The following is a 20,346-nucleotide window of genomic DNA, read 5'->3' as shown; positions in this document are numbered from 1 at the left end:
GGGGCTCGCATACAGACGGCCAGCCAGCACCATGATTCCCTACAATAGGGGGCCAAGGACCCCAGTGATCACAACAATCTCGTCACTAGTAACAGTGTAGTGACATTATCAGCACATTTCCCTAAGCATTACGTCCCATTTCCTTCATAATCTGCCAAAAAACACGACCTGTGAGGGTGACGTTGCGGCGCGTAATCGCTCCATGGCTGGATGTGTGGCACCTCACGGCGCAGTATTTATCTCGACCAGCTTCCCCCAGATCGACGGAAAAAAAAAAAACTCCAAATTCCAAAAGAAAACGAGGTCCCCATCGCAACTTTGTTACGACGCTTACAAACTTAGAGGATGATTGGTTTCCACACCGTGGCCCTCGTGCTCCTATTGGCGGCGTTTGTGTTCACGCTCCTCGCCCTGATCTCCGGCCCCGTGGCGCTGACGCTCGTGCTTGCCGAGGCCCTGGGCGTCAAGTACGGGATCTTTGGCTATACGTCGAGTTCGCAACACTTTCAAGGCTACCCTATCCATTTTAGTGATGTTACCAACCAGCCTCGCGACTGGGTGCTTTCGCAAGACCAGCGCACTAACTGTGCCAAGGCGTTTGTCATTGCTCCCATTGCCTGTGGCTTTAGCTTCTTTGCCGTCGTCGGCTATTTAATTGGCCATTTCGTGTGGGTGGGGCGTATTATCGGCTTGGTGCTCAACGTTATTGCCGCGCTCTGTCTGATTGCCATCTGTGTGTTGGTGGTGCTTGTGTTCCACCCTCACGTCAGTGCTATTGGCTGGCTCACCGTGGCTGCTGCGGGGTGTGCCCTTATTGCCATTATTCCTGGTCTCCTTTCGTTGTTCCTCGGGACAAGAAAGGATGCCGACGACCGCGACGATACGCTGCTGTACGACGAAAACTCCAACAGTTACGACGGACAGAAGTTGGACGATAAGTTTGGCCACGTCCACACTAACGTCATCAGTCTCCCACACACCAACCACAACGATAACCGCTCGTTTGCCTACCAGCCGAAGCCGCAAGCGGTGGCTCGCCCCGGTAATGTCGCCGCCGTCAACGGCCAGCCCAAATACCTGACGGAAAGCAAATTGACCAACAAGTCGCTGGTGGACCTGACTGGTGCTACGCAACCGCCGGTGGCTCCAGCGACGGTGGTACCTCAACTGGCACCGAGAGTGACCCCCACCGCTCCTTACGGTCAACAACAAGCCCTGAGAGTGACCCCCGGCGCTGCTTATGGTCAGCTGACTCAGTTCTCTCATAACCAAGCCGTTCAAAACGCCCAACCCGGCGTCGGTGCCTCTGCTCCCATCTCTAGATCTACCGTCGGTGGAGCTAACCAGGCTGCCACCACCGGCACCACGCCGTATCCCACTGGCTCGTGGGGGCCGCAACAGGCTCAGCCTCAACCCCGTCCGCTCTCTGATCTGGACGAGTTTGATGACGAAGACAACTTGGGCGGCGCTGGCCACGGCGGCTACCCGCTGGATTCCGACTCCGACTTCACCCTGGTGAGCCAGCGTGCTCCCAACCCCAACTACGAACAGCCGCCGGCGCCGCCACCTCATCGGGGGGTGGTCCCCGGTGCTGGTGGTCCCGGCGTGGTTCCGCTGGCGTTTGCGCAAAACCAGTCGTTCCACCAGCAGCAGTCGCCCGGGAGAATGCCGGGCCAGCCCTACCACGGCCAGTTACAGCCTCAGCGTCCCACGGTGCTGGAACAGGCGCTCAGCAGCAACCCGGACTTCGGGTTCCCTCAAGCTCGCCGGCGCCAGGCCGGGTTTGTGCCGGTAGCGGCACGCTATAAGCCCCAGGCCGCTGGCCGGCCCCCCGCCGCAAACCGCCCCGGGTATTATTGATGATGTAGTATAACTTATGAATAGACTAACCGGATTGTAGGAGAAGAGATTGACGATTATCAGAAAAGAAAGGCTACCAGCTTTAAACCTTCTGATATCAATTTTCGGCTAAACAATCGATGTGCCGTTGTCAATCAACCTCTTTTTTATCAGGTCAGATGAATTCACGAGATTCTATCTATCTGGTTGCATCATTGACCACCCAGTCATATTTGGTTTAGTGCGACTCCATCTTGGTGGTACTGTTTGTTTTGAGCCGTTAAAAATTTCCTCCCCTAATTGTGTGCAGGTCGTCACCCATCTTAGGTCTAGTCCCCATCACGATCAATTCTAGGCAAATGTTGACACAATAAACGCATCCCACAAGTCTAAAATAAATGCTATACTCATCACAACATCATCTTCAATTCACAATTCCCAATGAAACACGTATTTCTGAATATATACCCGCACCTTTCTCCGTTAGGCCTGTCTCTTTTTGTGAGCACGGTGCGCGCATTTGAACCTCTGTTGAGAGCATGTCCCTAAGTCTGACCGAGTTGAACTACTTGGTGTGGCGGTATCTCCAGGAGCTGGGCTACGACCTCGCCGCCTATGCCCTTGACAAGCACCTGGAGTGCTCCCGGGCCACCGAACGCGACGACAATCCGTTGGTGGCCAAAGTATTTCCCGGAGCCCTCGTCGACTTGGTGCAAAAGGGGATCCTCTATACCATGACCGAAGAGGAAGTGGAGGGTAAACCCGAGCTTCTCACCCTCATGGGAAGCCTTTCTCATACCCCTCAAGACCCCCAGCTACCGCTAAAGCTGGAAGAAACCCCACACACTAATGGCACCACCGACACGCCGATGGAGGTCGATACCTGGCTGAAAACTGCTAACGGCGAACTGTTCACCACCAACACCCTTAGCCCTGTGCTTGAATTCACCCCCAGCATCTCGTTTGCATGGCACCCGCTGCTTCTGATCTTTGCCTGTGGAGAAAACAACCCCCAGGCGATTATCTCGGTGCTTAATGGCCAGCACCTGGCGGTAGTGGAACTGGTGACACTCACCCATCCAGCTCAGGCTGGAGGCGGTGCTAATCTGGTGAATATGGTGTCGTGGGTTCCCCTAGGGACGTTACTTGTCACTGCCTGTGCTTCAGGAGAACTCAGGTCGTGGTCACCTGACGGAAAGCTTAAAAACTTAGCTCCCCTTGGTGCTACCGGTGATCTGAGACTGCCACCATTAGCGTTAGCGCTTGAATGGCTGGATCTGGGCCAGTTCTTGTTACTGGTGGATACTCACCATCAAGTATCATTATGGGACGCTAACTTAAACCTAATCAAGTTGATTCGCACAGGAGACGCTAACCGCGACGACAAACACGCCGCCGTTTGCATCAGCTGGCTCAGCGAGCACAAATTCTGTGTTACCACTCGCAAGTACCTGATAAAAGTGTACAATATCTCCAACAATTTGGACGTCCACCCCATTGGTTCGTTACACGGTCACGACCACCCGATACTGAAGATTATCCGCAATACGAGTTCGAAGTTTTTGGCTACCGTGAGTGATTTTGACTACATAATTAAGATCTGGGCCGCAGGGGTGCTGCAAGAGTGTTTGGACTTAAATACGCCGCAAAACAACGCCAAGTTTCTCCACACATCACCGGTTATCGGCATGTTCTGGCTTGAGCCCGAGGGAGCATCGCAGCTGCTATTGCTTACAGTACTGATGGACGCTGTTCTTAATCTCTGGGATACCATTCTGGGTCAAAGCGTCATTTCGTGTCAACTATACAAAGACGCCACTCTATTTAGCGACGGCGAAGCCATCAAGCTTCCAGCGGTGTTGTTTAATGCCGATCTCAGTCCCAACGGCCAACTCCTCGCGCTTGCTGATGACTACGGTCGGGTAACCATTTGGGAATTAAGAGTATCGGCTCAGAAAGTGGTGTGTGTGGGCAGGTATACCATTGACATCCCCCACGGATCCCCCAAGGTTGGGGTGTGTGACTTGAAATGGAGTCGTGATCTGAAGCAAGTGGGCGTCAGCTACTTGGGCCACCCCAGTGTGCTTTTGCAAGTGTGAGCCCCGTGTATTATAATTGTATCATTAATGGGAATGGCTCTTCCAATTCGGTTACACTTGTTTGATTGGAGTTTGGGGGAGAATGCCCACTTTGAGGTCTGGCCCGGCGAGCATCCCGGCGTAATAATCGAAAGTGACGTCGATAACCACCACCACCCACTCGAAGATCGCATACCACGAGTACGCTCCAGGGAGCCGGAGTACTTTATGACGATAATAGTGCCATACTAAGGGTACCAAGTTGACGGCAAAAGCCATCACTAAACGTCGCAACGGTCGGGGAGATTGACTCCCCACACGGGCCTGGTGGATGCTGAGGCCATAGTACACCCCGGACAAGAGCAAGTACCCGAGCATGGCGTGGTCGTGCCAGTTATGGCTATCGGTGGAGGTGACATATATCCACCCTCCCGCCGTCACCGTGCGGGCTAATGCCACCGCTAAATAGATAGTCAGCGAGAACACTGTATAATTAACGAGGATAAGCGTAATTCGAGGCCCACTGGCAACGGCCAAAAGCATCTGGAAGAGGTTTCTCTCAGGGTACCAGTCGCCAATCGTCGCCAGCACGCTGGGGAACCACTCATCGGGGTAGGTATAGTCGGCGTTGGTGACGATTTTCTGGTAATGGAGTAAGCAGCCGACGACAAGCACCGTCGCAAACGCCAACGCCACGAGACCACAGTGGACCCGGCTGAGCGTGGCTACCTGGACCATGAGCACCGCCGCGCGGAACGCGTGTTTTGTAGCAGAAATATAAAGGACAAAGCACCATCACGCGAGCGATCCTACTGACGCCGATTGCTGCTTACACGTGTTCCTTGAATTATTACATATGCTGATGAATGAACGATTTCTACCTGAGCTCATGATCAGCTGGTTTCATCGAGTTTAGCTAAGACATGGAAGATTCGTTACTTCTCCGTGGAATCAACCTCAAGACCTCATGATATGATGCTGTCAATCTGTGCAAAATAACATAGTCGAACCTGCCCGATGGCTTCTTTTACTCCGAAAGTTTTGTCTCAACAGAAAGTACAATTAACTGAGGAAGTGATGAGCTACAAGATTTGGGTTGTGTTTGCAAACATCTCATAGTGGTGTCCACGAAAAGAGATTTTGAGACAAAGTATCTACGAGTTGCAAACAGTTTAGAGCGTTTATTTTAGGGGTTCCGTTACATTCGTCAAAAGACTATATCAAGAGGAGCATCACCCATGAAGATATCATTTGGGTCCACCAACTGATTTGTCGCGCCACCACCCCGTTCAACGACTTATCCTGTCCCAATGAGGGATCGCTAGTGGAGAACGATAGCGTATTGGCTTCACTGATTCTCGACACGATCGATACACTTCCAGAAGGGTCGCGTCCTCGGAGCAACTGGTTACGCTCCCAGGTGTAATTGCGATCAAGATCAAATCGGGCATTGGTGTCAGAGGCAGCCTCGCCCCACAAGTTGACGTTCCACCACCGCAAATCGACGTCGGCCCCCAGTTTCACATGGAGCTTCCACTCCCCCTCGGCTTGTAACCCCCAGAATTGCATTGTGGTAAAGTTCCATCCTCTAAAGCCACGCAGGTTTTGATCATCAACTCTTTCTTGAGCCAACTCAGAGATTACTCCCAGCGGTCCTTCAAGCATCACTCGAGTCTCGCCTCTCACCTCAGTACGGAGCCAGATCCATACCGTTACCTGTTCGACTCGGCCGAAATTGGATACTCTGACGTCGTCAGCAGTGATGGTGATCGTACGGACAATATCCGTATCCAGATCAGTGTTTTCCGGGTAGTCAAAGTCGGAGTGGATCCACGCGTGTGGGTTGACGTTGTCCCAGGAAATGGCACGATCAACAAGAGCACCAGCATCGACTTTACCGAAACCATACTTCTGCGAGTAAGGCTTGCCGAGCCCCGTGTCCTGCCAGGTACCGTCATCAGTATTAATCGGTACTGCTGTCAGAGCCACCAACCAAAACACATCTCGCCACGATAAATTGGGATTAGCTGCTAACGCCAACGCAATCATCCCCAGCACCATCGGCGTCAGTGCCAGTGTACCGGAAAACGTCAGTGAGCATCCGCCACCCATATCGGTGGTACGAATACCACCAGCACCGTAAGACACAGCCATCAACGCCGAGCACAGTTCAGCCCATTCGGGCATGATGTTCTTATCGTCAATAGCTCCAATCGCCATCGTCCAAATCAGGTTGGCGTAGCCGTCAAAGTTGCACAGATCGCCCAAGCGCCCTCCATTACCGGCAGCAAACACGTATATGTTACCCTTGCCGTCACGTCCGTCCAAACACGACAGGACGATCGCCCGTTGGACGTCGGCTTCCATCGGCAGAAGATTGTAGCCAGTATCGGGAGGACCAAAACTGCACGAATAAACTTGATTGATGTCGTTACGGTACAGCAACGCCCGTGCCTTTTGACGTGCCGGTAATGAGCGCCCGGTGGCGGTGGAGAAGATCCGGATCCCCGAAAGCTGAGCCCGGAAAGCGACGCCAACGCCACAAACATCATTGGCCTCAGCAGCAACGATACCGGCACAACGCGTGCCGTGTTCGTCGCCACTACCGGGTGGCGTGGGGTCATCAACGTCTTCCAAAAAGTTATAAGACCCTTCGGCATTTAATCGCGGTTGGATATCGGGGTGGTTGGCGTCGACGCCAGTGTCGACAACTGCCACGGTAACCCCTTCGCCGAGGATGCCGTAATTAGTCCACACCCCGGTAACGTTGATGTCATTGGTACCGATGCCGTTGCTTAAGTGCCACTGTTCGGAAAAGAGCGGGTCATTGGGGAGGTTGCGGCGCACCAACGCATGGTCAAGGCGGGGTTTGAGTTTGTTGAACGTCTCGTTTAGCCTGGGATTGGTGTCGATCACTGGTTTCGGCTCGTATCCGGGGTTGTCGTCATCGTCAACATTCGGTCTCAAATAGGCTTGGTTAGGGTTGGCGAAGCCGGTGTCGACGTCATCGCTTCTGGGTACGAGTAGCGGCAGCAACGTGCATACCGTCGACGCTAGCACCAAATAGTGAACCCAAACCATGGTTTAATACCATTATCAATTTGGGATTGCCGTCATTTTTAAGCCAGCGGTGGTAAAGGACAAAACTCGTCCCACATAGCCCAATGCCGGGAAAGTACAAGAAATTAGCTACAGCAGCGGAAATATTGCGTTAGTCACCCGTGTCGGAAAATACGAAGTCCCCATCCAGACCCCTCTGCCCCACATCTCCGGTGTCAACGGCAAGCACAGAAGCTGGGGGCTTGCAGCAAGGGTTTAATTACTCATCAGGGCCAAGACCTTAATAATTGCGTGGATCCGCTCAGCCACAACTGATCCAATTACGAGTAAATCGCACCACCTGTATTTACCCCCCACATCTGTCAACTTCTGACCCCACCCCCACGTAGTATAATTTTCTAGGTCTGGTTGGGAGATCGCAAATGAGGGCCTAGAACTAGCACCCGCAACTGTATAACCCGAACGTTGGCGAGGGGCTTGTCATCACCCGGAGACAGGGCACACAGCCTCGGGAAAGATCTTGGCACTGGCTCTCGCAGCGTGGAGATGCTCTAGATTGATTTATCAGCCCCGTTAGCCCTATAACTACCGGACACTAGATGACTACCGGCAACCGATGACCCTCGACCGAGCTTGTGTAACGGAAAACTGTGGTACACTTGTGGCAATAACTTGGTTTGTCATCATCACATAGATTTTGATCTTTGCGCTTTGAGTAAAAGAAATGATGGATCACCATTGCTGATCCTTATGGTTATCCACCACTGGGCAAATTAGTGTCATCCAGGACTAAATGCCACGGTGTTAGGTTTGGGAAGTAGATTCCGAATTTATCAGAGGATATTTACAACTATTTAACTTCGGAGTGTGGGTCTCGTGATTGATGCACCAAGTACCAGCCAGCGATCGATCTGAGAAACAGATCCCTTGCACATTCCGTGTTAACCCGGTGTTTACATAACACGAGATGGTTGGTGTTCCGTGATAATCGGGTATTTACATAACAGGACATGTTTGCAAGGACGCGGGCATTGGACATCACTCACGAGACATCAAGTGTTCTTGGTGAATACGAGTGAGAGGACCCGAGGGGAACACCCGAGGTATTACCCACCGATCCCAACGCACGGAAAAATTTCTTTCGTAGAAATTAGGAAAAATTATAGCGTGGCCTGGTTTCGATCCAGGGACCTTTGGGTTATGAGCCCAACGCGCTACCACTGCGCCACCACGCTTTCCACGACTTACTTTTGCGTTTGGTTGATCAGGTTGTGTAGATCCAAACGATCATTTTCGGTCATTCGGATCTACGTTGTTGATAATAAGTTGAAAAAGGTTTATTCAAACTTTCTGTGCCCCTTAACCGCCTATTTGCTGCTCACCATGCGCATTTAATGAAAATTTGACCTACTACAGTGAGGTTTGATTGGACCAATGTCATCTTTTCGATGTATCGATCGTTCGAGGAATGAAAACTAACTACAGCATATAAGGGCCAGCTGCCAGTGAAGGTGGATCTCTCTGGCTTACTAAAACTTATATATTGGCCGCAAAATCTTATGCAACTCATCAGATAACAAAGTCTCACGACACCACAAAATCAAGCGCAAAAGGGGACGCAAATAATTATCTCTGGAGCCAAGAAACTGTAACCCAAAAATATCCCCTTTACTAATGGCAGTCGACACTAATATGAGGTCATCAATTCTTGGATATTCGACCAGATTAGTAATCTGATTAGACTCACTCAATATGGGAAGGTGGCATTTTCCAAAGCGAGATTGACTGTAATTGAAATCCAGTTAGGATGGCTTTTTAAGGCATTGTCAGTAACACCCATGTTACACCCATCTTTGAGATTATTTCCCCCCATTAACGACAGCAAAAAATTATATTAACAAACTCAAGAAGTAAACAAGTCATCGTTTGATGGTTAAGTGCCTGCCTTCGTTTGACGTATCGCCAGGAACTAGCCGAGGGCCACGCAGGGACTATCATTCAACGCAGGGGTTATCGAGCGACTCATCGGTACACCATAGTAGTATAGTCCATTTTTCTAATCGTATTGATCAAGCAAAAGTTAGATTTTTGGCCGTGACCGATAGTATCTTGAGCGGTATCGTCTCGGCCAATCCTCATCTGTGCCACGAAATGTCGAACCCTCCTGCGGCATACTTCTCGGTAAAGCAGATAATTAGCGTTCAATAATGGTAATTCCGTCAACCGCAATAACGTCACCAAAAAACCTAAAAACGCTGGTTGATGATCAAGATAATCAATTCATGCCTTCATCGAAAATTCTTTATTATAGACCAAGGTAGTTCGTGGTCTCGTGCGCATGTATAGGCGGGGGTGGCTGTGTTTACGTTACAGAAGTCCGCTACGCCTTCTCTTACCCAGCCTCATTTTCCATCCCTGGAGAAACTACACAGCCTCGATTGCTAAAAACGGAATCTCCGATTGACTCCGAGCGGTGAGCTCCGGCTGCCGCTACCTTTATGCTCCTTCGACTACTTCTCGTCGTCAGCCTCTGGGTGCGCGCCATGGGACTCTTCCACCGCCATAAACACAACCAACAACCGCTTGATCCCCGGGCGCAGAAGGCGCTGCTCGATCACCAAAAGCAGCTGCCGGCGGCTCCCCAACTACACCCTCACCCGCCACCTCAGTGTCCCGCTCCGACGGCTAATGGGTTCAAAAACGTCGTCTACTTCGCCAACTGGCTGGTATACGCTCGCAAACACTTTGCCGCCGACATCCCCGTGGACCAGGTGTCCCACGTGTTCTATGCCTTCTGCCACATTGATGCTAACACTGGCAAACTCAAATTTACTGATGAATGGTGTGATTTGCAGCTTCCCATGGCTGATCCTCGCGATCCGCTGAAGAAAGTGGAAGGAAGCATTGCCCAGCTCCAAGCGCTCAAACAGACCCACCGCCACCTTAAAGCGGTGCTTTCGATTGGCGGGTGGGCCACCGAGGGTCAATTCCAGGGGATGGTGGCGCTGAAGGATAAGCTCAAGGCGTTTATCACTCTGTGTGGTGATTTTATTAAGAAGTATAAGTTTGATGGCATCGATGTTGACTGGGAGTACCCTCAGAAACATGAGATGGCGCTGTTTGTTGAACTTTTGGCGGGGATTCGGCGCGAGCTTGATGGTATTCGCCCGGGGCTCTCGTTACTGATTGCCGCTCCCGCAGGCATGGATAAGCTTGCCCAGTTCGACTTTCAAGGCATTGATCGCTACCTTGACTTTTGGAACGTCATGTGCTACGACTTTGCTGGTGGCTGGTCAACAAAGACTGGTTATCACGCTAACCTCTTCGGAGACAATGGCGATAACCCCCTCAATTGTCACGATGTCATTGATTACTACATCAAGCATGGCATCCACCCGTCACGACTCGTGATGGGGATGCCCCTTTACGGCCGTAACTTCTTTGGTGCTGCCACCGGTGACATCGGAGCCCCCTTCACTAAAGAGCGAGGCCCCAACCCTCCTGTGGACCAGGACACCGTCGACTACAATAAACTCATTCCTGGCCAACAGAACATGGACCCCCGCAAAGTCGGTGCTCTGGTGTACGATCCTAAGGCCCACTTATTCATCACCTATGACGACGTCCAGTGTACTCGGATCAAAGCTCGCTATATCCAGCTGAACGGGCTTGGAGGAGGCATGTGGTGGGATCTGGCGGGTGATACTAAAGATCCACAAACGCTGTTGGTGCAAACGTTCTTCCGGGAAATGGGGGGCCAGGAGAAACTCGACCACACCCCCAACTGGCTTGGATAAATCATAAGAATTATGTGTATATGGATGGTAAATTATAAACGAATTTCCCTACAAGATCGAGTCCATGCGGGCAAACACCGAGAACACGGCGGCGATAAGCTCGAGTTGGAGCTCCAGCACCCCGGCTTCGGCGCACTCGCGAGAGATCTCTTGGCCCAAGTTTTGCCCCAAGCCAAGAGGCGACGCGTGGTTGGTGTTGAACGGCGACTCCGAGTAGTCCTGGAGGATCTCGTCGGCACGGGCGAACGCCTGATCTCGCTTGTCGTAGTTTAAGTGCATCAACACGTTTTCCAACACGTTGGCGGCGTAGGCGCCACAGATGAGCGCCACCAGCCGGAGGTACTTGCAACTCGTATCTTTTTCAAACTGAGGGTTGCACACGGGGTCCAATTCCACCGTACGCTGGGTCAACATCGCCAACACCCGGTTTTTGATGTATTCCTTCAGCATCTTGTCGGCGACGGGGTGGGTGGCCATGTCGAACAAAATGAAGTTTTTTCTTTCGGTACGCAAGATCCCTTTATCGACAAGCCCCTTCGCTAACCGTTCTCTCACTTGTTTAAGTTGATAGTTGATCTTCATCAAGTTCCAGGTCTCCCCCGAGAGCAAGTCGATCCACAGCGTCACCAGCAAGTTCAGCTCGTCACTCTTCATAATTTTAAGCGCTTCGTCCAAAAGCACTTCGCCGGTAGGGGTAGCATCGATCACTTCGACAAGGCGGTCGCTAAGCTCGAACCTGCGGCGGGCGGGGTCATTGACTAGCGTGATGCGGTTGCGGAAAGTGAGCTCCAAAAGGATACACCCTCGGAGGGCGTACAGGATGTTATCGTTCCAGAAACTGAGGTAGCCTTCTTTGTCTTTCAACCCCATGAGCAACACTTCCTCCATCAAGGTTAAGAGCGGTTGGTGCAACTCCTTAGGGTCGCGGATGTCCTGGTCGTCGTAGCCGATTTTGTGGTCGTCGCCCGTGGTCTCGTCAATCAGGGTTTTGCGAGGCGTCCCCGGCAGCTGGGGCCCCTCGCTGGTGGCCTTGGCTCCGCGCCGTCTCGAAAGCGTCGACATGCCAGTTGTTCAGTCGCACGAAATTCGCAGATTTCGCTGGTGATATTCGTGGCGGAGGCTGGCAGTAAAAAGAGGCTGAGGGGCGGGATCGAGGGCAATTGGCGTCGGTGGTGTCTGAGGGTGGTAGTTTGGATATAGGTAGGCTTTAAGTTTGTAGAATGGAGTATTAGATTGAACGAAGAGACAAGGGAACGCGGGATGTGGTCCGCTCATCTAGTGTACTACTGGAGCTTGGTGATTTTATTGATTCGTCGCTTGATCTAGAAAAATGTAGATAGTATCGAATTTGTAAGCTTTGATTTCATTAAATTTATCGTTTGGGTTGCCGATAACTTCGAGATCAAAGTCCTAACAGACGCGTTGATGATGGGGTACGGTGGACACGCCCCGCGTCGAGATCAGACGCCTTTTCAGTTCATGTCATAGGATTCAGTGAAAAATTTTAACGTTGCCACAGACGTCAATGTCATGATACAAGTAATCTTTTTCCCAAATAAAGGGTTCCTCCACTAACCTTTTATGGCGACGAGTAGATTGGCGTAGTAGCAATTTAGATATGGGCCCAGTAAAATCAAATTCGTACTAAACTACTACCACTTAAGACTACGATGACTGACTTTGGCACCATTGGGTGGGCTTCAATCATGGTCGTAGCCCTCATTTCCCTGATCGTTATCGTTAAACGGTTTTGGTTAAGAAGTGCTCAATCTCAGCTTAGTAATGACGATGACCCCGATACGTTCCACTTATTGGCGATGGAAGCGATCAACGCCATCGACGCCGACTTTGATTTGGTGGTGGGAGATATTACCACTGTTGACTCCGAACTGAAGCCACAAACTCCTTCACAATCCAACTAATATCAGTCTAGGATCAAAGCCCTAATAACATCACATACTGAGATGCTGGCGACTACTTATTTTGACTAATCGAATGCGTCATGAATTGAAAACTTGTATCATATTTTCAAAGTGTATTTTTCATCTCAATCTGTCTACCTAATGGGTTTACTCTTCTCGTCGTCTGTTTTGTCGTACCCCTTGGCCGGTTGCGAAGCCCCCGCCTTATTCTGCGCGCGATCGCGTGGCATTTGCAACCACAACGGTTTTATATTCACACTGATACCCCATGGCTTCCAACGTCCACAAGCGTCTGGGGACGCTGTCCATGGACAACGAGTTGGACTATAACCCATTGACCACCGACGGGTCGCTCCCGTTCGCCCTGCAGGACGTGGAGGCGTCGCTGGCGTTCACGCCGAAACGGAAACCTCAACAAGAACTGTTACGAGCGGTCGACCGCCCAGCATTCTGTGTACTTGTCATCCTATATTTGCTTCAAGGGGTACCCGTGGGGCTTGCGTTTGGTCTGATCCCGTTTATCTTGAAGCTGAAGCTCTCCTACGCCCAGGTCGGGGTGTTCTCGCTCGCCGCCTACCCCTATTCGCTAAAGCTTTTGTGGTCACCCATTGTTGATCTGATGTACCTGAAGAAATGGGGTCGGCGGAAACTGTGGATTATTCCAATTCAAACCATTCTGGGTATAACCTTGGTGGTACTTGGTGGTTCGATAAACAAGCTTTTGGTGGATCCCGCGGCTCATTTGGGACAAATCACGGCTACTTTCTTTCTCCTTGTGTTCTTCTGTGCTACACAAGATATAGCTGTTGATGGGTGGGCCCTTACTTGCCTTAGTCCTGATTCGTTAAGCTTTGCTCTGACGGCCCAGACGATCGGTATTAATACCGGTTACTTCATGTCTTTCACGATCTTTTTGGCACTCTCATCACCTGATTTTGCCAATAAGTACTTACGTTCAGTACCCGTGGACCAGGGCCTCTTTACTCTCGGCCTGTACCTTACTTTTTGGGGATGGGCGTACCTTCTAGTGACGGTGATGCTCTATTTCGTTCCTGAAGACCCTGCTCATTTGAAAAAAGCTAATGAGGCTCGCCTCGAAACAGAAAAGGCAAAGTCAGAGTCGGTATACAACAAGCAAGCCGCCGGATGGAAAGGTAAATGGCACGATCTCGTCCACGTGTACCACACTATGTACCGAGTACTTAAACTCCCTAATGTGCAAACGTTTGTCATCATTTTACTTCTCGCTAAGCTTGGATTCCAGGCCAACGAAAGTGCCACCAATTTGAAATTATTGGAAAAGGGTTTATCTAAAGAAGACCTTTCCATCACCGTCCTCATCGATTTTCCCTTTGAGATTATATTCGGGTACTACGCTGCTCGGTGGTCTCAGGGTAAATCACCATTAAAGCCCTGGATCATTGGCTTTATGGGGAGACTCGCAGCGGCAATCATGGCTCAGCTCGTGGTGTACTTTTTCCCTAGCGACGGCAAAGTCACCAAAACATACTTTGTGATGATTATCATCCAGCATTTGGCGTCGTCGTTCATGTCCACCATCCAGTTTGTGTCGTTGTGTGCCTTCCACACCAAGATCGCTGACCCCTCGATTGGCGGCACCTATATGACTACCCTCAACACATTGCTGAATTATGGCGGTACGTGGCCCAAGATCATCGTGTTGTGGATGATTGATAAGTTTACGGTGCTGTACTGTCAACCGGTTACCGGTCTGCAATACTCGATCACTCTGAGTGATGTCAGAGCTCAATGTAAGGAAGCCGGCGGGGTGGAGGTGTTTGTGCGCGATGGGTTCTACTATACTAATGCCATTTGCATCGCCCTCGGGGTGGTGATCCTCTTCTGGGTGAAGCGGAAACTTGTACACTTGCAGCTGCTCCCCATCTCCTCGTGGCGGGTGTCGCGGGAGGAGTAGAAGCGAAACCAAAACTTTTAACGACAATAAAACGATATAATAGTAACTTTAGTGGAGCCAGTCCTCACTGAAACTCAATGTCTGATGATAATATGACGAAAGGCTTACCATTCCACTCAAGTCTAGTCTATTTGTACGGTTCGAGGGAATGATCACTGGCTTCAATTGCTGCTTGGACCTGATAGATATTCAATCGTGATTATAGAACGAAAGAAATACAAAATTACCAATACACTTCTTGTTGTAGGAGATCCTGCACACGGCCCCGACCCTTCGGTTTCCCTCGACCAACTAGCCGACGACTAGGGGGCTTCGAGGGAGGTCGTTCTCTCTTGAGCCCTGGCTCGCGTGACCCGTCTCTCTCTCTCTAGTATATAATCACCCCAGATCCAGTGGTAGAGGGGATCGGAACTTAGTCAGTTCAACTCTACGTCGCTGGTCTCAGGGGACTGTTAGCTAACGTCACTCAATTGACAGATCCTACCTACGACTGCCCCTTTTTCCTACCACACTTCTCTTAAGCCAGTCACTAAGACTACAGGAATTCGACTGGCTAGTAATATTAAGTAGAGGCATTGTTTGAAAGTTCGATGAACTGGACAGATTCAAAACGATATCATTGACTCACATGCTACTACTTTACTGATTGATTTTACGAGTAAATCAGATCATGAGATTCGAGAATTATTTATAAACCTTCCCGAGCTCGTTTTTTGCTTCTGTCTCAGATAATATTCGCAATAGGTCTCAGATCGCTCCTATTTTTGTATCACGTGATCAGATCACCGTGATTAATAAAAATAACAATACATTGTTCCCTCAGTTCCGCGTCACTGGATCTTGCCTTATCATCGTGGCGGGAAAAAACCGCCACCAGTTGCCACCCGCGACTACTACTACAAATACATGTCTGATTCTCCCATTTTTTCATCAAAAAGAAATAACTGATTGTATTTCCTTCTTTGCCTCAATCCCTTCTACTCCCCCTCTCAGTTCATTATGACGCGGTAGCGTGTTTTCGATCACCGTTGCCAGGTGCGGCGGCGGGTGCGGCGCGGGTGACTAAGCTGGGTACCCCCCACGTATAACACCCACCTGGGCTCGCCTCTCAATCGAGGTTGAGGATTTCCTTTGAACAACCGCCCACCTCCCTCTCTGTTTTGCCACTTCTTAAATTACCAATGGGGGGCCACAGACACAAGCGGGAGCTGCTGGGGCTGAACCTGGTGTCGTCGGGGCTCCGCTCCTCTCCTGGAGACCGCAGGCCGCTCATGAGCCACACTCAGGCCCCCACCACCCCTAAACTTGAGCTTCCTGGGGCCAATGAGCCGTTTGGCCGTTACCGTCTGCGACTGAAGTTGGGTACGAGACTGCCAATGGCGGCGAGAATAACGCCGGGAGGGTGGCAAGGCGAGGGGCTGCTGCTTCTTTCAGGGGGTGGTGACCCCGACGAGCTGTTCTACCTGCTGTACCTGGCGATCAACACATTTATTCGAGGGTACTATAATGATTTTACCACTATTGATGGCGCTAGGGCGTATATCTTAACTAACCGGTTTAATTATGGGGTTAAAAAACGAGTGTTTTTGGAAGACTGTCCCGATGATATACGCCCGATGCCGTGGTACTATGTCGTCTACTATACCTGTGGCAAATGGGTACTCATTGGTATTATTCTGTTGCTTTTCAGTTTGATTGCGTTTCTGATTGACAAAATCGAGATCTTACTCGTGGGAGCTAAATACGGCTACTGCAACACCAACTGGTTTGCTAGTCAGGTCACCTGCTGCGATGTCGCCGACCAGCACGACCGCTATTGTCCTCAATGGGTGCTGTGGCTGGACGCCATGCACTCAAAGTGGATGCCTGTGGGTGTCCGCTTTGACTACGTGGTGTACGTGGTATTGCTGATTCTCCTTGCCTGGATAGCGTGCGAAATTACTCTTACCACTAAGATCGTCGGTGGATCGACATTGTACCCAGAAAACGGTGATAGCGTCGCTAAGGGAAAGCAGGAGCCACGAGTTATGTATACTGCGTGCGGGCTGGGGGTGCCTGAAGTGAAAACCATCTTACTGGGGTTTGTCATTCGTCGGTTTTTGGGGACGTATACTCTTTTCACTAAAGCCATTGGCCTCGTGTTTGCCATTGCTCTGGGGATGTGTTTGGGTAAAGAAGGTCCATATGTCCATCTTGCCACCTGCGTCGGTAACATCCTGCTGAGATTATTTCCTTACATTCACAACAACGACTCGATGAGAAAGCAGATTTTATCGGCAGCAGCGCTGGCCGGTGTGGCGTTGGCGTTCGGCAGTCCCCTCGGCGGGGTGCTTTTCATTCTCGAAGAGATTAATCATTACTTACCATCACATCAGCTTTTCCAAATCTTTGTTTGTGCTATCGTGTCCACATTATTTCTCAAGTTTCTCAACCCTTACGGCACCGGGAAAACTGTGTTGTTTGAGCTTAGTTATGATAGTGACTGGCGCCCGCTTGAGTTGGTCAATTTTGTCGTTATCGGGGTTGCAGGTGGTCTTTTCGGTGCAGCATTTATCAAATTTACCTTCTGGTGGCCAACCAAGTTCCGCCAAATCAAGCTTATCAAAAATCATCCGGCGTTTGAAGTGGTATGTGTTGCTGCTCTCACCGGCTTGGTCACCTACTGGAACCCTTACACCAAGCAAGCACTGCTGGAGCTTGTGCTTGATTTAGCCACCCCGTGTTCGGGTGAGCGTGACCGCCTGCTTTGTCCTGGCACCGAGACCGCGCTTCAACGAGAGTTGGGTCTGCTAGTATTTGCATTTGTCGTCAAAGTGGTACTCACATTTGTCACTTTCGGGTTGAAAGTGCCCTGTGGTGTGTACGTTCCGCTGATGGTAGCAGGGGCATTGTTTGGTCGTATCTTTTCCATGGCGATTCAAGGGCTTCATCTCCGTCACAACTTGCTTACCACCAGCAACAACGAGGCAGTGCTGGCGTTACTTTTGCGTTACGTGTGTTCGCCTGATCGCCCCGAGTGCGTGGATATGGGGATCTATCTGATGATCCTGGCCGGCGCGTTTATGGCGGGAGTTACCCGGATGAATATCACCTTAGTGACAATTTTGTTCGAGTTAACGCTGTCGTATACTTACGTTCTTCCCATTGCGGTTGCCATTTCGGTGGCCAACTGGGCTGGAGGTCTCATTGAGCCCCACCTGTTGTACGAAAAGTTACTCATCACTAACGACTACCCGTTTATGACCCTGGAAAACGAGGCGGTAGACCCTTATGTTACTGCTGGCGAAATCATTACCGATAGAGACACCGTCGACGTCCCTCAAGAAGTGGTTACCGAGGTCGACATGGACCAGCGGATATTCCGACGGCTTCTGGTGATTACCCTGCTTGCCACCAACGCCGATGATAAACTTTACATCGATGTCCTGGAACTGCCGTATGTGGCGGCGCTGTATTTGGGGCTGAAACTTGCACTCCTTGCTGAACACCACCTGTTTGATGGATGCTTGCCTTTAGTGCGTAACGGGCTCTGTGTGGGGCTTATCCATTACCTGGAACTTGACTTTTGTCTTGACCAGCTTCGCGAATTTGCTGCTGAGTATCACATTACCGACGAGATCCATTGTCTTGTGGTGGACGATAATGATCGCGCTTACCACAAAAAGCGAGCAATCATCGCCCAACAAGTGGGCAATAACTATGCTATTGTTAGCAGAGTGGTTGAAGGCGGTGATGATGCTCGTGATTACTTTACTTACGGCGCTACCGCGGGTGACATGGACTCGCCGGTGGCGATTCTCATGGCTAAATTAACCAACCTCGTACCCTACATCGACCACAGCCCTATCTTCTTGAATTACGACTCGGAAATGAGCTTCGCCAACATGATATTCGACCGCCTTGGCAACCGAGTGATTGTGTTGTTGCGTGAGGGTAAGTATTATGGCATTTTGCACAAAAAGGTGTTGATCGACTATTGTCGCCGTGGGGCTTAAACTTTTGCATTATATACATTTATTAAACATTCATAGAAACGGATTTGCAGCATGTTCTAGGAGTTGTTCTCCTACATTATTGTAAGAATTTTTAGTCGACGGTGTGAAGTAGTATTAAATCCAATCGCTAATTTTTGTGGAGATGAAAAACTATAGAAAAAGTGAACTCAACAGGTTCCTTCTCGTTTGAATTCTACATGATTTACTGTGGAGACATTTGCGCTCAACTGATTCCTGTACTACTTTTGTCAGTCTGAGGACTTTCTGCTTAGTTTTCTCGTATTTCAAGTGTAGTATTCCAGAATCCTTCAAACATCGTCAGGGTTACAGGGTAATGGTGTAATTTATCGAAGTAGGTTGAGTTTTAATTTGCTTCTGCGCCATTGATGGGTGTAGCTGTAGTTGCACCTCTCACTTGTCGGCAGAGGAAGTGTGAAATCCATACCCTTGACTAGGAGAATTGTTACAAATATATAATATGTTATCACTAGCTATTAAATGCCATCCCACCGACAACTCTTGGCGGGCATCCATTCAGGCGCTGACACATGATTCGTTGTCCATTAGGGGGAAGTAAACGTAACAAGGAGAATCTCTGTGTATTTAACAAGAATAATACTAATTAAAACAAAATTACTAAGAAATGAACCGAAACACTCTCCTTGATATGATTCACGTGTAGTGGGATGGCGGTGTCCCAACAGAAACTCATATGGCAGCTCCCAATTAATTACCCATACGTGACGAAGAAGAAGTCTCACAGCAGAAATCGTAGAAAGCTCCTTAGGCTCGGGTTTACAATCGCTCACGACGAGACCGCTGCCCCCAGCAACGAATATGACCCACTTGTCGTTGTCCTGATAAGCGCCAATTTCTGGGGGAATTTGAAGGTAATCTGGTTAAGCTAGTCGTCTTTGAGTCCATACCATAACACTTGTGGTTCATATTTAGCCCTCACATGCGAGTTATTTCAGGCATCATTGTTCTGAGGTCTAAGCTCCTTGAGTCCTTCAAAAATGTCACCACCTCGGCAACAAGGTCCGCCTGAGGGTTTTGGTAATCAGAGCGAATACATCATCTTAGGCAAGGTGATCAAACGATATCATGCCAAGCACATCGACTACCATTAAGATCACGATGATCGACTTATAACCGCAGGTTGAAAGGTTATGGAAGGTGTGGCCATGACAACTATACCCAACTCACCCCTGCTCATTACGAATTACATATGGCCACACGCCTTATGAGTTTGACAACCACAATGTTTAAGAACTGGCGTACCCGACGTGTTAATGAAGCAAAAAGGTAAATGTGGGTGTGGATGATTTAGTAGAGTTTTTGTTGCGAGAGCTTTGAATGAAGATGGAGAAGTCATCGATTGTCTTGTGGGAGTCGTGTCTGTACCCCAGCACACTGAGACAATGTAACCGCCGGGGTATCAATTCAGGGTGAATGTTGATGGACTTTTCCATGTTGCGAAAAAACCCTTGACCGGGCTCCCAACCGACGGGGCAGTTTAGCCACAAGTACGGATCAAGGGCTGGGCAGTTGAAGCAGCTTTTATGTTGATCCGATACCATCACAGTGAAATTGTGAAGTGGTCACGCAAATAATAGAATTCTCCCTCGAGTTCATTCGCCAATACATTCCTTCATAATTAGAATGCGATGCAGTGAAATCGGTCCACAAACTCTGCGAAGATCAACCTGATTGTTAAAA

At 50.0% G+C, this 20,346-nt stretch overlaps 9 protein-coding genes across 9 annotated transcripts; 6 read left to right on the top strand and 3 right to left on the bottom strand. All coding sequences in view use genetic code 12, as the record gives it.

The window, feature by feature from the left end:
* Window positions 1–345: 345 nt before the first annotated feature.
* SRD1 (Srd1p) lies at window positions 346–1,860 on the top strand (the record flags this gene model as incomplete). Its single annotated transcript, XM_034153640.1, has 1 exon — window positions 346–1,860. The coding sequence occupies one exon, from the start codon at window positions 346–348 to the stop codon at window positions 1,858–1,860; it is 1,515 nt and encodes a 504-aa protein (XP_034015058.1).
* Window positions 1,861–2,378: 518 nt separating this feature from the next.
* Window positions 2,379–3,938, top strand: DIURU_000112 (uncharacterized protein; the record flags this gene model as incomplete). The annotated part of the gene is made up of 1 exon (XM_034153629.1): window positions 2,379–3,938. The coding sequence occupies one exon, from the start codon at window positions 2,379–2,381 to the stop codon at window positions 3,936–3,938; it is 1,560 nt and encodes a 519-aa protein (XP_034015057.1).
* Window positions 3,939–3,989: 51 nt separating this feature from the next.
* DIURU_000111 (Frag1/DRAM/Sfk1 family protein) lies at window positions 3,990–4,655 on the bottom strand (the record flags this gene model as incomplete). The annotated part of the gene is made up of 1 exon (XM_034153618.1): window positions 3,990–4,655. The coding sequence occupies one exon, from the start codon at window positions 4,653–4,655 to the stop codon at window positions 3,990–3,992; it is 666 nt and encodes a 221-aa protein (XP_034015056.1).
* Window positions 4,656–5,132: 477 nt separating this feature from the next.
* Window positions 5,133–6,998, bottom strand: DIURU_000110 (uncharacterized protein; the record flags this gene model as incomplete). Its single annotated transcript, XM_034153607.1, has 1 exon — window positions 5,133–6,998. One exon carries the CDS (start codon window positions 6,996–6,998, stop codon window positions 5,133–5,135), a length of 1,866 nt encoding a protein of 621 aa, XP_034015055.1.
* Window positions 6,999–9,520: 2,522 nt separating this feature from the next.
* On the top strand, window positions 9,521–10,774 carry CHT4 (putative chitinase; the record flags this gene model as incomplete). Its single annotated transcript, XM_034153595.1, has 1 exon — window positions 9,521–10,774. One exon carries the CDS (start codon window positions 9,521–9,523, stop codon window positions 10,772–10,774), a length of 1,254 nt encoding a protein of 417 aa, XP_034015054.1.
* A 48-nt stretch (window positions 10,775–10,822) lies between these two features.
* Window positions 10,823–11,836, bottom strand: DIURU_000108 (uncharacterized protein; the record flags this gene model as incomplete). The annotated part of the gene is made up of 1 exon (XM_034153584.1): window positions 10,823–11,836. The coding sequence occupies one exon, from the start codon at window positions 11,834–11,836 to the stop codon at window positions 10,823–10,825; it is 1,014 nt and encodes a 337-aa protein (XP_034015053.1).
* A 608-nt stretch (window positions 11,837–12,444) lies between these two features.
* On the top strand, window positions 12,445–12,696 carry DIURU_000107 (uncharacterized protein; the record flags this gene model as incomplete). The annotated part of the gene is made up of 1 exon (XM_034153573.1): window positions 12,445–12,696. The coding sequence occupies one exon, from the start codon at window positions 12,445–12,447 to the stop codon at window positions 12,694–12,696; it is 252 nt and encodes an 83-aa protein (XP_034015052.1).
* Window positions 12,697–12,964: 268 nt separating this feature from the next.
* On the top strand, window positions 12,965–14,632 carry DIURU_000106 (uncharacterized protein; the record flags this gene model as incomplete). The annotated part of the gene is made up of 1 exon (XM_034153562.1): window positions 12,965–14,632. The coding sequence occupies one exon, from the start codon at window positions 12,965–12,967 to the stop codon at window positions 14,630–14,632; it is 1,668 nt and encodes a 555-aa protein (XP_034015051.1).
* Window positions 14,633–15,813: 1,181 nt separating this feature from the next.
* Window positions 15,814–18,627, top strand: GEF2 (Gef2p; the record flags this gene model as incomplete). The annotated part of the gene is made up of 1 exon (XM_034153551.1): window positions 15,814–18,627. One exon carries the CDS (start codon window positions 15,814–15,816, stop codon window positions 18,625–18,627), a length of 2,814 nt encoding a protein of 937 aa, XP_034015050.1.
* Window positions 18,628–20,346: the final 1,719 nt, after the last annotated feature.

This window comes from Diutina rugosa (genome assembly GCF_008704595.1).
Source record: "Diutina rugosa strain CBS 613 chromosome Unknown scaffold15_size221551, whole genome shotgun sequence".
Lineage (NCBI taxonomy): Eukaryota > Fungi > Ascomycota > Pichiomycetes > Serinales > Debaryomycetaceae > Diutina > Diutina rugosa.
Note: the sequence above shows the minus strand (reverse complement) of the source record. Positions and strands in the feature narration are given on the sequence as shown.